This window comes from Chiloscyllium plagiosum, unplaced genomic scaffold, assembly GCF_037043375.1.
Source record: "Chiloscyllium plagiosum isolate Xiang-an unplaced genomic scaffold, Cpla_swu_hap1 HiC_scaffold_5, whole genome shotgun sequence".
Taxonomy (NCBI): domain Eukaryota; kingdom Metazoa; phylum Chordata; class Chondrichthyes; order Orectolobiformes; family Hemiscylliidae; genus Chiloscyllium; species Chiloscyllium plagiosum.
In genome coordinates, this window is record NW_028270143.1 from 132994207 (window position 1) to 133007414 (window position 13208).

Genomic DNA, 13208 nt, shown 5'->3' on the forward strand with positions numbered 1-13208 from the left:
CCTCCTCACTATCCTATCTACCTGCGACTCCACTTTCAAGGAGCTAAGAACCTGCACTCCAAGGTCTCTTTGTTCAGCAACACTCCCCCAGGACCTTACCATTAAGTGTATAAGTGAATCTTTGGGATTTTTTATCACAGAGAGCTGCCAAGGCTGTAAGCAACAGTATATACAATATATTGAAGGCTGAGAGATACAGATGTTTAATAAGGAAGGGGAATGGAGGGTTATGGGGAAAAGGGCAGGAGAGTGGAGTTGAGGGTGATCAGATTAACCCTGATCTCATTGAAAGGCAAAACTGACTCAATGGGCAGAATGGCCTCCTTTGGCTTCAATGTTTCACGGTTGGACAATGCTGAATAAAGTGGTGGATCATCCTCTCCTTCCTTCCACAGGAGCATGTCCGAACAGCGTTGAAGTCACTGAAGAAGGGGAAAACCCTGAGAGGGACTATACCAGTTCCACAAAGTCCTACCCCCTCAGTCAGCCCTGGAGTTTTGGTTAGTATGGGGGACACAGCAGGCTGTGACTCGGACTCTATAACCCCCTTGGATTAGCATCTCCATGTGGTCAGTTTTAACCCCCTCTCAATCCCCCTAATCTCAGTGAGATTCTGGGAGGAGCCAGGATCTGATCAGGATGCGGACGTTGGGTTTCCTTGTGTTCAGGGAATGAGGATTGAAGCTTTTGGTGGGGACTGGAGGAGTCCCAACATGGTTTTTTTTCTGGCACATTATGGGGTTCATGTGTGTGACTGCAGACTTGAGGGATAGCTGTTGTAGTTCATGCGAAGTTAAGGTTTGGGGTTCATATGGGGCCCAGAAGACTTGGAGATTCATTATGATGGTGCAACTGTGAGTTTGTAGGTGCATGGTTGGGTGGGGGCCCGATAGCTGGGTGGTTTGGGATTTGATGCTGATTTTGGGGTTCAAATGGGGATTAGCAGCTTGGTGTGGGGGTTGGTGGAGATTAGAGGCTGGTTTGGGGATCAAATGAGGGTTAGAAGCTGGATTTGGGGATTAGAGGCTGGATTTGGGGGCCAGATGGAGATTAGCGCTGGGTTTGGTGGCCAGATGGAGATTAATGAAGGGTTTGGGGTTCAGATGGGGATGAAAGACTGGATTTGGGGTTCAGATGGGGATTAGAGACTGGATTTGGGGTTCAGATGAGGATTAGTGCTGTGTTTGGGGGTCATATGGGGATTAGAGGCTGTGTTTGGGGGTCAGATGGGGATTAGTGAAGGGTTTGGGGTCAGATGGGGATTAGAGGCTGGGTTTGGGGGTCAGATGGAGATTAGAAACTGGGTTTGGGGTCAGATGGGGATTAGAAGCTGGGTTTGGGGTTCAGATGGGGATTAGAAGCAGGTTTTGAGGTTCAGATGGGGATTCAAAACTGGGTTTGGGGCCAGATGGGGATTAGAGGCTGGGCCTATGGTCAGATGGGGATTAGAAGCTGGGTTTGGGGTCAGTTGGGGATTAGAGGCTGGGTTTGGGGGTCAGATGGGGATTAGAGGCTGGATTTGGGGGTCAGATGGGGATTAGAGGCTGGGTCTATGGTCAGATGGGGATTAGAAACTGGGTTTGGGGTCAGTTGGGGATTAGAGGCTGGGTTTGGGGTCAGATGGGGATTAGAAGCTGGGTTTTGGGGTCAGACGGGGATTAGAAGCTGGGTTTTGGGGTCAGACGGGGATTAGAGGCTGGGTTTGGGGGTCAGACGGGAATTAGAGGCTGGGTTTGGGGGGGTCAGACGGGGATTAGAGGCTGGGTTTGGGGGTCAAACGGGAATTAGAAGCTAGGTTTGGGGGTCAGACGGGGATTAGAGGCTGGGTTTGGGGGGTCAGACGGGGATTAGAGGCTGGGTTTGGGGGTCAAACGGGGATTAGAAGCTGGGTTTGGGGGTCAGACGGGGATTAGAAACTGGGTTTTGGGGTCAGATGGGGATTAGAGGCTGGATTTGGGGATCAGACGGGGATTAGAGGCTGGGTTTTGGGGTCAGACGGGGATTAGAGGCTGGGTTTGGGGGTCAGACGGGGATTAGAGGCTGGGTTTGGGGGTCAGACGGGGATTAGAGGCTGGGTTTGGGGGTCAGACGGGGATTAGAGGCTGGGTTTGGGGGGGTCAGACGGGGATTAGAGGCTGGGTTTGGGGGTCAGACGGGGATTAGAGGCTGGGTTTGGGGGTCAGATGGGGATTAGAAGCTGGGTGTCAGGTCCATTTTGTCGGAGTTGCCGACATCCCCTGAACAAAGAGAAGTTTGGAGCTGGGAGGGACATTTTGAGGCAGGCTGGTGCTGCAGGTGAGGGGAGGACTTTCTGAAGGAAGACAATGGAGGGGAAAGAAAAATATTCGTTATTAACCATTTCTGAAACAATCTTTCCAATGACAGCCAAGAAAAGTGGATCCCAATCAACCAACCACGATCAGGATTCCAGAGGGTGTCCAGTCGGGATCACTGGAACAGCTTCATCCCATTGAGACTGTGAATTATTTCTCTGAACTCCAACTCCAGAACAAACTCAAGGAGTTAATGGCAGCAGAAAACGAGGAAGCTGCCAGATCCCAGAGGGACCGGGAGAAGATGAAGAACACAGTGCTCTTCCTGCCCAAGATCCAGAGGTCAACAAGTGGGGGGAATGGTGGGGAGCGGGCAAGGGGGTAGGATCAGGGACAGTGTAACCCGCCCGGTTCCATGGGTCTGAATGAGTGGGTCACAAGGGCAGGATCTAGGTGTGGTCTGACAATCTGAGATTGACCTGAAGGCCGACATGGGAATAATCCCACAGGTCACCACCCTTCTCTCCCCAACCACATGTTGACCCGAGACCTGAGTCACGGGCACTTTGTTTTCTTTATTTTATTATCGGATGTGCGTGTTGCTGGCTGGGTCGGTTAATGCCCATCCCTAATTGCCCCATGAACTAGTGCCCTGCTGGGGCCAAGTCAGACTGCAGTTAATGGTCAACCACATTGGTGTGGCTCTGGAGGGGAGGACGGCATATTTCCCTCCCGAAAGGACGTTAGTGAGCCAGAAGGGGCTTTTTAACAATAATTGACAATATTATTAATTGATTTTTTAAGTACTACCAACTGTTAGAGTGGGATTGTCAAAACTTCATTCAGAGACATGGGCACCACTGGCGAGGCCAGGATTTATTGCCCGTCCCTAGTTGCCCCTTGAGAGGGTGGGGGTGAACTGCCTTCTTGAACCGCTGCAGTCCATGTGCTGGAGGTTGACCCCCAATGCTGTCAGGCTCCAGGACCTTGGCCAATTTGAACCCACATGCCCCGCTGATACTATTTTTTCCCCCTTTATTCATTCACAGGATGAGGGTATTGCTGGCTCAGCAGCAATAATTGCCCCTCCCTAATTTCCCAGACGGTTGTTAAGACTCAACCTCATTGCTGAGAGTCTGGAATCACAAGTGAGGATGGCCGATCCCTTCCCTAAAGGACATTAGTGACCCAGATGGGGTCACTATTGGCAATGGATTCGTGGTCATCTTTAGATTCTTAACTCCAGACTTTTATTGAATTCAAATTACATTCGCTGCCATGGTGGGAATTGAACCCAGGCCCCCAGTACATTACCTGGGTGTCTGGATTAACAACCCAGCAATAATACCACTAGGCCATTGCATCCCCTAATTAGAAATACTATCAACAGCGCTGACCCTCAGACAGTGCGGCGCTCCCTCGGCGCTGACCCTCCGACAGTGCGGCGCTGACCCTCCGACAGTGCGGCGCTGACCCACCGACAGTGCGGCGCTCCCTCGGCGCTGACCCTCCGACAGTGCGGCGCTCCCTCGGCGCTGACCCACCGACAGTGCGGCGCTCCCTCGGCGCTGACCCACCGACAGTGCGGCGCTCCCTCGGCGCTGACCCGACAGTGCGGCGCTCCCTCTGCGCTGACCCTCCGACAGTGCGGCGCTCCCTCGGCGCTGACCCTCCGACAGTGCGGCGCTCCCTCGGCGCTGGCCCTCCGACAGTGCGGCGCTCCCTCGGCGCTGGCCCTCCGACAGTGCGGCGCTCCCTCGGCGCTGGCCCTCTGACAGTGCGGCACTACCTAGGCACTGACCCTCCGACAGTGCGGCACTCCCTCAGCACTGACCCTCCGACAGTGCCCACTCCCTCAGCACTGACCCTCCGACAGTGCAGCACTCCCTCAGCACTGACCCTCCGACAGTGCGGCACTCCCTCAGCACTGACCCTCCGACAGTGCGGCACTCCCTCAGCACTGACCCTCCGACAGTGCGGCACTCCCTCAGCACTGACCCTCCGACAGTGCGGCACTCCCTCAGCACTGACCCTCCGACAGTGCAGCACTCCCTCAGCACTGACCCTCCGACAGTGCAGCACTCCCTCAGCACTGACCCTCCGACAGTGCGGCTCTCCCTCAGCACTGACCCTCCGACAGTGCGGCACTACCTAGGCACTGACCCTCCGACAGTGCGGCACTCCCTCAGCACTGACCCTCCGACAGTGCGGCACTACCTAGGCACTGACCCTCCGACAGTGCCCACTCCCTCAGCACTGGCCCTCTGATGGTGCGGTGCTCCCTCATTCCTCATTTTCCAGTGGTCCAATGTCCACTCTTGCCTCTCTCTTACCTTTTAAATATTTAAAATAAACCCTTGCAATCTTCTTTTATATTACTAGCTAGCTTACTCTCATATTCCATCATCTCCCCTTATTATTGCTTCTTCAGTCATCCTCTGCTGGTTTTAAATGGCCTCCCAGTCCTCAGGCCTCCCAATGATCTTCACCACATTGTATGGTTTTCCCTTTATGCTATCCCTGACTGTCCCAGTTAGCCATTGCTGCCTTATGTTTCTTGGTTCTTAGGATACATTTCTGCTCTGCCTCCCAAAATACCCAGACACTCCTACTGTTCTGCTCCACCATCTTTCCTGTAAAGCTCCCCTTCCAATCAACCCTGGCCAGCTCCTCTCTCATGTCTTTGTAGTTACCTTTACACAATTATAAAACCATTACATCAGATTCCAGTTTCTCTCTGTCAAACTGCAGGGTAAATCCCATCATGTCAGAGGTTGCTTCAACTCAAGCTGTGTATTCCGACAGAGTGGCGCTCCCTCAGTGCTGACCCTCCGACAGTGGGGCGCTCCCTCGGTGCTGACCCTCCGACAGAGTGGCGCTCCCTCGGCGCTGACCCCCACAGCTGACCCTCCGATAGTGGGGCGCTCCCTCGGTGCTGACCCTCCGACAGTGGGGCGCTCCCTCAGTGCTGACCCTCCGACAGTGGGGCGCTCCCTCGGCGCTGACCCCCACAGCTGACCCTCCGATAGTGGGGCGCTCCCTCGGCGCTGACCCTCCGACAGTGGCACTCCCTTGGTGCTGACCCTCCGACAGAGTGACGCTCCCTCGGCGCTGACCCTCCGACAGTGGGGCGCTCCCTCAGCATGAAAGTCTGTTATGTTGCTTGAAAATGTGTATAAAACTGCCCCGACATCTGCCTCATTCTTGGTGAGATGACCCACTGAGATTGACCCAAGCCAGGAGTTGGACTCTGTCCAACTGTTCACTAAACATGTGGTTTGTTTTAATCTGTAGGGACCGAGCTCTCCTGAGACTAGGGGAGACCACCATGACTAGTAAGCAGCTTGAAAGTAAGTGATGAACCTGCCCACTTATAGATACCAGTTATTTATTAATGATGCAAAATGGGAATTGATTGACAGTTTGTCAAACCTTTACTGGATAGCAAAAGAGAGGAAATTCCTTGTTAGACATAACCATTCCAAACACTAAGTCTTCTCCTGTCCATTATACCAGTCTAACATTAACCATCTCTGTCAGCTGTGTGTGGGTGTGTCGTGGGGTGCCGGTCCACACTGAATACAGGGACAAGTATTTCTGCTGTCTTTCATATATTTAGGTAATATTCCTTATTCCACTTGGTCACAAAACCATTAACCCCTCCTGCCAGTATAGTCTCTACGAAAACTTTGCAGTTAAGCTCCTCCTCTGTAGCCACTATTTTAACACAGAGAAGTAATTAGGGGAATGGGTTTTGAACTGAAACCGTCGTTGTTCCTGTTTGAGATGAACAAGCTGAAGTCATGGTTTTAGCAATGTTCTCACAGCCCACTTCCCCAGGTTAATACCCCAGTAGCCCTATCCCAGAATGGGCAGCACACTGTATGTATAGGGTTTAACCCTCCCTCAGCTCCTCCTGAAACATGGGTTTATTGCCAGTGAGATACAAATTACCCGGGGGGGGGGGGTCCATCCACATAAACAGAATCTCATTTTGAACTGGGCGTAACCTCAAAAGGGCAATGGTGCCCAGTCAGTACATCCTTCCTCTATTTCCCTCCCAGGGAAGGTACACCAACTCTTCGTTCGGGAAATCTCTCTCAAGAGTTTTAAAGAACAAAAAAAATTGAAAGCCCAGGAACAGGCCCTTTGGCCCTCCAAGCCTGAGCCGATCCAAATCCACTATCTAAACCTGCTGCCCAATTCCTAAGCATCTGTATCCCTCTGCTCCCCACCTACTCATGCATCTGTCCAGATGCATCTTAAATGAATCTACCGTGCCTGCCTCTACCATCTCTGCTGGCAATGCATTCCAGACGCCCACCACCCTGTGTGAAGTACTTGCCGCGTGTATCCCCGTAAACGTTTCAGCTCTCACCTTGAAAGCGTGACCTCATTATTTTCCTGTGAAGACAGTTTCTGCTTTAGTACTGGAGCTGCCAATGTCTCTGGCTGCATCGCTTCGGGTGAATTCTAATCTTCTGCTTCTTCCCTAGAGCTCCACCTGCCGCCCATTGTCTCCGGATCGCTGACTTTTGATATCGGCCGATACATCAAACTCAAGGTGCCAAAGATCAACCTCAATCCTTTCCCCTCGGTCGTTGACAACTATCCCATCCAACATGTCCTCATCACCCTCCGCCACTCTGCTCAGAAATACTTCATCCTGGAACACTCCTTTGTGTCCAGCTACAGCTGACAGCACCCTTCAGCCCCGCTCATCTCCCAGCCTGGCTGATGGAACACTGATAACACTTTACAAACGGTCAAACCACACCCCCCCCCCGCCCCAAATTGATATCCATGGGAATAAGAGCACTGTGCCAGAGTCTGAACACCTAGTTTGTACTGTAAGAAATGATTAAACATGCTGATGGCTGTGTCTGGTCTGTTATCTAAGCGAGAGTGATGAGGAGAATGGAGACTCACCTTGAGGTGGTGTTCCATTCACTCAACGCATCAATTCCAGGCTTACCAGTGGTGCCTTCTGTAGTCGAACAGCTGCCTCAGTTGTGGACATGAAGATCAAGAGGGGGCACGGTGCCAATGTGTAACATGGACTCCCTCAGAGCCACACCCAGGAGGCAGGAGTAGGGACATTCAGCCAGAGACGCCAATGTCCCATGTGGGAGTAAAAACAAACCCTAACACAGGAGCCAGTCCGTTCCACAGAAAGGTCAGGCAGCACGTCACACAAAGGGGAGTGGCAATCCGGTCCTCTCTCCCCATTCTTTATCCATCCTCTTTCTCTCCCCCCCCCCCCCCCAAAACAAAACGGGTCAGCTGTAGCTATCAATGTGATTATTTTTCATTCCCAGGACTTGGCCCAGCATTTATTGCCTGTGCAGAGCTATCCTTGAGAAGGTGGGGGTGAGCTGCCTTCCTGACCCGCTGCAGTCCGTGTGCTGGTGGGTAGACCCACAAAGACCCTGAGGGAGGGAATTCCAGGATTTTGAAGGAACAGCAATTATATTTCCAAAGTCAGGATGGCCTGGAGGGGAATTTGCAGGGCGTGGTATTCCCATGTTTCTGCTAACGTTGTCCTTCTAGATGGAAGTGGTCATGTGAGAATGAGTCGGGATCTGGGGGCTGGCAGGGGAGGTGGTGGAATCAGATTCAATGACAATGTTTAGAGGCGTTTAGGCACATGAACACGCAGAAAATAGAGGGATATGGACCCGGTGCAAGAAGATGGGCTTAGTTTAGAATGGCAACATGGCCAGCACACAGATGGTGGGCCAAAGGGCCTATTCCTGCACTGTACTGGTCTATGTTCTCAGATGTCAAGAGTAAATGCAGTCATAAGAAACCTCTGAGCCCAGAGGGCAGGTTGAATATGAACCTTGGGGAGGTACTGAGTTGGATAGCATTGATGCATTTAAACAGAAGGCTGGATAATGGAAAAGTATATACTGACAGAGGCACACTGAAAGGCCAAATGACCAGTGTTAGTGTATCTGACGGAGGAAATCAATAATATTCTTAAGGTCTGGGAAAGGTAACAGCAGCAATATCTGAGGGGACAGAGTTAGGAAACAGAGTATGGGCACCATCGTAACAAAACCCAAACACGCTCACCCTTTTCAAATTGAGAATACTTTCACCAGGAGCAGAAACTGCCCTGAGCACCCACAACATCAACGCTTCATCAATCACATTTGTATCAGAATATATTACATTTATTAACATTACTTTTTTGAAAATAATTAAGAAAAGTCATTTGTGCTTCTCAGGTGGTTGATGTCAGGGATGGGACCTGGAATACTTCATTGGGTACAGTTCCTCATCATACACAGGGCTAGGTACAGAGTAAAGCTCCCTCTACACTGTCCACCGTCAAATACTCCCAGGACAGGGTTAGATACAGAGTACAGCTTCCTTTACACTTACTGAGGGACAAAACCTCAAGGTGCAAAAAGGGGGGGGGGGGGGGGGGGGGGAGAAGAGTTTACAACAAATGTGAGAGGCAGATTTTTCACTCAAAAGATGGTGAGCGCCTGGAACACGTTGCCAGAGGAGGTGGCGGAAGCAGACACAATCACAGCATTCAATAAGAACCTGGACGAATACATGAATAGGAAGGGAATAGAGGGATATGGATCCTGTAAGGGAAGACAGTTTTAGTATGGAAGGGCATGTTCCTGTGCTGTTTTGTTTTATTCTTAAACTGTCCCCCATCAAACCCTCCCAGGACAGGGACAGCACGGGGTTAGATACAGAGTAAAGCTCCCTCTACACTGTCCCCCCATCAAACCCTCCCAGGACAGGGACAGCACGGGGTTAGATACAGAGTAAAGCTCCCTCTACACTGTCCCCCCATCAAACACTCCCAGGACAGGGACAGCACGGGGTTAGATACAGAGTAAAGCTCCCTCTACACTGTCCCCCCATCAAACCCTCCCAGGACAAGGACAACACGGGGTTAGATACAGAGTAAAGCTCCCTCTACACTGTCGCCCCATCAAACACTCCCAGGACAGGGACAGCACGGGGTTTGATACAGAGTAAAGCTCCCTCTACACTGTCCCCCATCAAACACTCCCAGGACAGGGACAACATGGGGTTAGATACAGAGTAAAGCTCCCTCTACACCATACACTCCCAGTGCAGGTTTTGTACAGGGGGCAAACTCCTGGAGACTGTACTCTGCATAACCAGGTGCTCCTAAAAAGGGCAACTGTTGAAGATTTTCTAACCAGGCCATCTACAGCCTCTCCGTGAGACTGTCTGTTTGACGAAGCTGAGACACATACACACAAAGCTTTGTATTTGGATAGCTAACCAGCTGGAGCACCGTCAGTAAAAGCACATCTGAGTCGACAGGGCCAGCCTGCTGCTGGTGAAATCTCTTTCTGGAATGTAGCGTGGGGAGTGGGTAACTCCAGCTAGTGAGGGAACAGTGCCTCAGGTACATGTGCTGACTGGGGTAGACTGACCACAGCAACAGCACGGAGGGGCTGTGCGGTCTGTACTCCAGAGGCAGGCAGATCAATGAAACTGACCGCCACACTAGCAGCTGCTTGGTTGGTGTAGCGCAGTTGGAGAGCTGCCTGCTTCCCAAAAGCTCCTGAGTACCAGAGGCACAAACACCTCTGATCCCTGGATGCATTTGCTGGTATTCCATAATGTTTCTGGCAGTCGAGAGCAGCTGGTGTTGAGCAGGGAATGGGGGAACGGTGTGTTTTTATAGAAATAAAGCCTTTCTTCCCCTTCCCCCACCCCCATCCAGCCCAAACAGTAAAGTATTTGTAGAGCAGAAATGTCCAGGTTAAAGCAGCAGATGGAGCTCAGAGACCAGGCTCCCAAGGTGTGGACATTCCGATCCTTGTCCGTCCCACAGGCTGTCCTGCTGGGGCCCTCTGTCCCACCGCAGACTCTCGAAGCTTTACATCATTTTACAGCATCGCCCAGACTTCTCGCTTGGAGCTTCTTCCTCCACGGGAGCTTTGAATCTGACCAGCGGAGGGTCCCCGCTTGCTGCAGTGAAGTAGATGGAGTTCTGTTCAGGAGGGCTCTGGTTTGGAGGCTGAGCCACGACACTCTCAGCCGATTCTCTCACCGACTGCTCCTCGGGAACCAGCTGCTTGTGGAGCTTAGCAGCTGCCCGCTGCCTCTTCAGGTCAGCCAGAGTGTGGTGAGCTTTCTCCCTGCTCAGATCAGACGGTGGCTCCTCTCTGCTGGCCAGCCCCTTGGCGTCCTGTTCCAGAGCAGTGGCCAGAACGGCAGAGCCATTCCTCAGAGTCAGCTCACCACTGGCCCACCTCGCCTCACTCGGACCCTCATCACCTTTCATCACTCGGGCAGTGGCACTCTGAAACACAACGTGGACAGACGGTTAAATCTTCAGTAACAAACCAGGACAGCGATCAGCTGCTGAGGACATTTCAGAATATCGCTACTCCAGAGAACCAATGACACAGCAAACTAACTAAATCGGTCGTTACTCACTAATAACTAAAATTATTTTGAGGGAACTCAAGATAAAGATGGGGCTGCAAGATACTGAAGCTTGGACAGACAGAGGGGCTGGTGCTGTTTAAAGAAGGATAGACTCATTTTTCACAATCTCCTGAAGCCTTTCACAGGGTCATCATGGTTATAAAATAGGAAACGGTCAGCTCGTATCCGCACAGTAAGATCCCACAAACAGCAACCTTATAATGATCAGACAGTTTTAAAAACAGAACACTGGCATCCCCAACTGGTAAATTATGTCCTGTTCTGGTCACTGCTCTTTGGGGTGGGTAGGAAGATATCGGGGGGTGCGGATATGAAGATATCAGAGAAATGGCTCCAGGCAGGAGGGTCTTTAGTGAAGTGGATAGATTAGGGTTGCCTCCCATAGTCCAAAGATGTGCAGGTTAGGTATGCTGACCATGGGAAATTGCCTATAGTGCCTAGGGATGTATAACGGTGTGGATTAGGGTCGCTGGAATAGGGAGCTGGGCTGTGTGGGTGGGATGCTGTTCAGAGGGTCAGTATAACTCAATGGGTCAAAAGGCCTGCTTCCACAATGTAGGGCATCGATGATTTTATCATTGGAGAGGATAGGGCTGTTTTACACGGAGGTTAATAGGAGATTTGATCAGAAGGGCTCAGAGCAGGATAAACTGTTCCTGTTGATAGAAGGGTCACATAGCAGGGCACACAGATTTCATGTAATTGGTAAAAGTAGCAATGCTGAGTGGGTAGGTTTGGAATACATTGCCTGAGAGTGTACTAACAAGAACAGAGAATGAGAATTAGTATCTGAAAAAGGGCTATGCAGAACGGACAGAGGGAATGGGAGTAGTTGGTCTGCTCTTGCTGAGCATGCAAGGATTAGGGAACAAAATTCCTGCTTTTGAGCAGCAAGGGATGAGGAATGAGAGGGTGCTATGGGCTGGAACTCTCTGCCCCTGAGAGACTGAGGGAAGTGGAAATTATCAGAAGGAAATTCGAGGAGGAGTTAGAGCAGCAGGGATTGAGTGGGGTCTCTGCACTGTTCACTGAGACATAGCATTAATAAAACCAAAACAGCGTGGAGTGTTCCACTGGTAAGCACCTTCCACCCAGGACCCCTGACCCTGAACACTCAACAGTGAGGGGTCCAACCTGCTTTCCTGCAAATCCAACCCCACACAGTAGCCCTCAAATCGCTGAATATCCAACCCAGTTAATGTTAATTATTAAGGACCTCTCTTTATGGGGTCTTCTCATTCCCTTGGTGACCATTCCCTGTTGAATTCCAGGTGAAGGTTTTGGATCTGTTCCACCTGGGATTCCTGCCCGGCTCCTCCCTGCGTTTTCCGATCCTCCTTGTCCTTACCAATCCGTGCTGCTTTAGCTCGGAGTCAGTCTGAGCATCCTCATCCTCTTCGTCCTGGAGCTCGGGGTCACTCTCCTTGCTGCCCACCTGCTGCCAGACAATGGCCTCCTCTTTGTGTTCTTTCCGGTACATATTGTTCCGCTCCGTCACACTGACTTTACGGACAACCTTCCTGTTAGGGAGAGGGAGAGAGAGACCGGGCACAGCAAAATGAGTCCTGTGCAATATTTAGAATGGGCTCACACAGAACCAGGAGGGGGCTGGAGCAGTGCAGCTCATCACAGCCTGAGGGCACGGCAGTGGGGGGGGGGGGGGGGGACCATGGGGGTCACAGCTCCCCGCGGGGGCTGGAGATTCGGGGTTCCCGATCCATGGTTGGAGGGGCAGACATAGATGGAAATCCACAAGGCAGCATGCAAGAGACAACAAGAGGTGGAGCAGGGGGCTGGGAACCAAGGACTGAGGGGGGGGGCTGTTGCAGCTGTGGGCTTAGGGACAGGGGAGAGGACGGGAATTGGGAACAAGGCACAGGAAAGACATGGGGAACGCAGTCCGGGGTAAGAGGGGGGAACGCAGGCCGTGGGGAGGGTAGGGGAGGGGAGGGGGCGGGGAACGCAGGCCATGGGGAGGGCGGGGGGGGGCAGCAACGCTGGCTGGGGTGGGGGGGCCGGAAATGGATGTTTTAAGCACAAACTCTTCATTTGGAATGAGGGGGGAGCCCCGGGAGGCTGAGAGATAAATTGGTGGGATTGGGGGGTGTGGGGGGGGGTGGGTGTTGGGAAAGGTAGCTGGGAGCTCAATAGGTAGATGGAGGTGAGGGTAATGATGATAGGTCGGAGAGGAGGGTGGAGCATCATCTTATTCCCAATTCCTCCGCCTCCACCGTATCTGCTCCCAGGAGGACCAGTTCCACCATAGAACATCCCAGATGGCCTCCTTGCTCAAAGACCGCAATTGCCCGTCCCACATCGTCGACGATGCCCTGCAGCGCATCTCCTCCACTTCCCGCAGCTCTACCCTCGAACCTCACCCCTCCAATCACAACAAGGTCAGATCCCCCCTGGTCCCCATCTTCCCCCCCACCAACCTGCATATACATCTGGAGGGAGAACACCTCATCTTATGCC

The 13208-nt window shown here is 52.1% G+C and overlaps 2 protein-coding genes across 6 annotated transcripts in view; one reads left to right on the forward strand and one right to left on the reverse strand.

Annotated features, from left to right (window-relative positions):
• The window catches only part of LOC122550350 (WD repeat-containing protein 97-like), a 205292-nt gene extending 198150 nt beyond the window's left edge, over nucleotides 1-7142 (forward strand). Inside the window, exons 21-24 of the mRNA XM_087987688.1 lie at nucleotides 396-500; nucleotides 2386-2615; nucleotides 5568-5623; nucleotides 6770-7142. Of these exons, the coding sequence (XP_087843814.1) occupies nucleotides 396-500; nucleotides 2386-2615; nucleotides 5568-5623; nucleotides 6770-6972 (594 nt within the window). The 3' untranslated portion in view covers nucleotides 6973-7142. The remainder of the gene's footprint in view (nucleotides 1-395; nucleotides 501-2385; nucleotides 2616-5567; nucleotides 5624-6769) is intronic.
• A 1267-nt stretch (nucleotides 7143-8409) lies between these two features.
• Nucleotides 8410-13208, reverse strand: part of ppp1r16a (protein phosphatase 1, regulatory subunit 16A) — an 85678-nt gene continuing 80879 nt past the window's right edge. For all 5 annotated transcript variants that reach the window (XM_087987690.1, XM_087987689.1, XM_087987694.1 and 2 more), the window contains exons 10-11: nucleotides 12082-12253; nucleotides 8410-10584 (exon numbers count right to left, since the gene is read on the reverse strand). In XM_087987690.1, coding sequence (XP_087843816.1) covers nucleotides 10159-10584; nucleotides 12082-12253 — 598 coding nt within the window. In that variant the 3' untranslated portion in view covers nucleotides 8410-10158. The remainder of the gene's footprint in view (nucleotides 10585-12081; nucleotides 12254-13208) is intronic.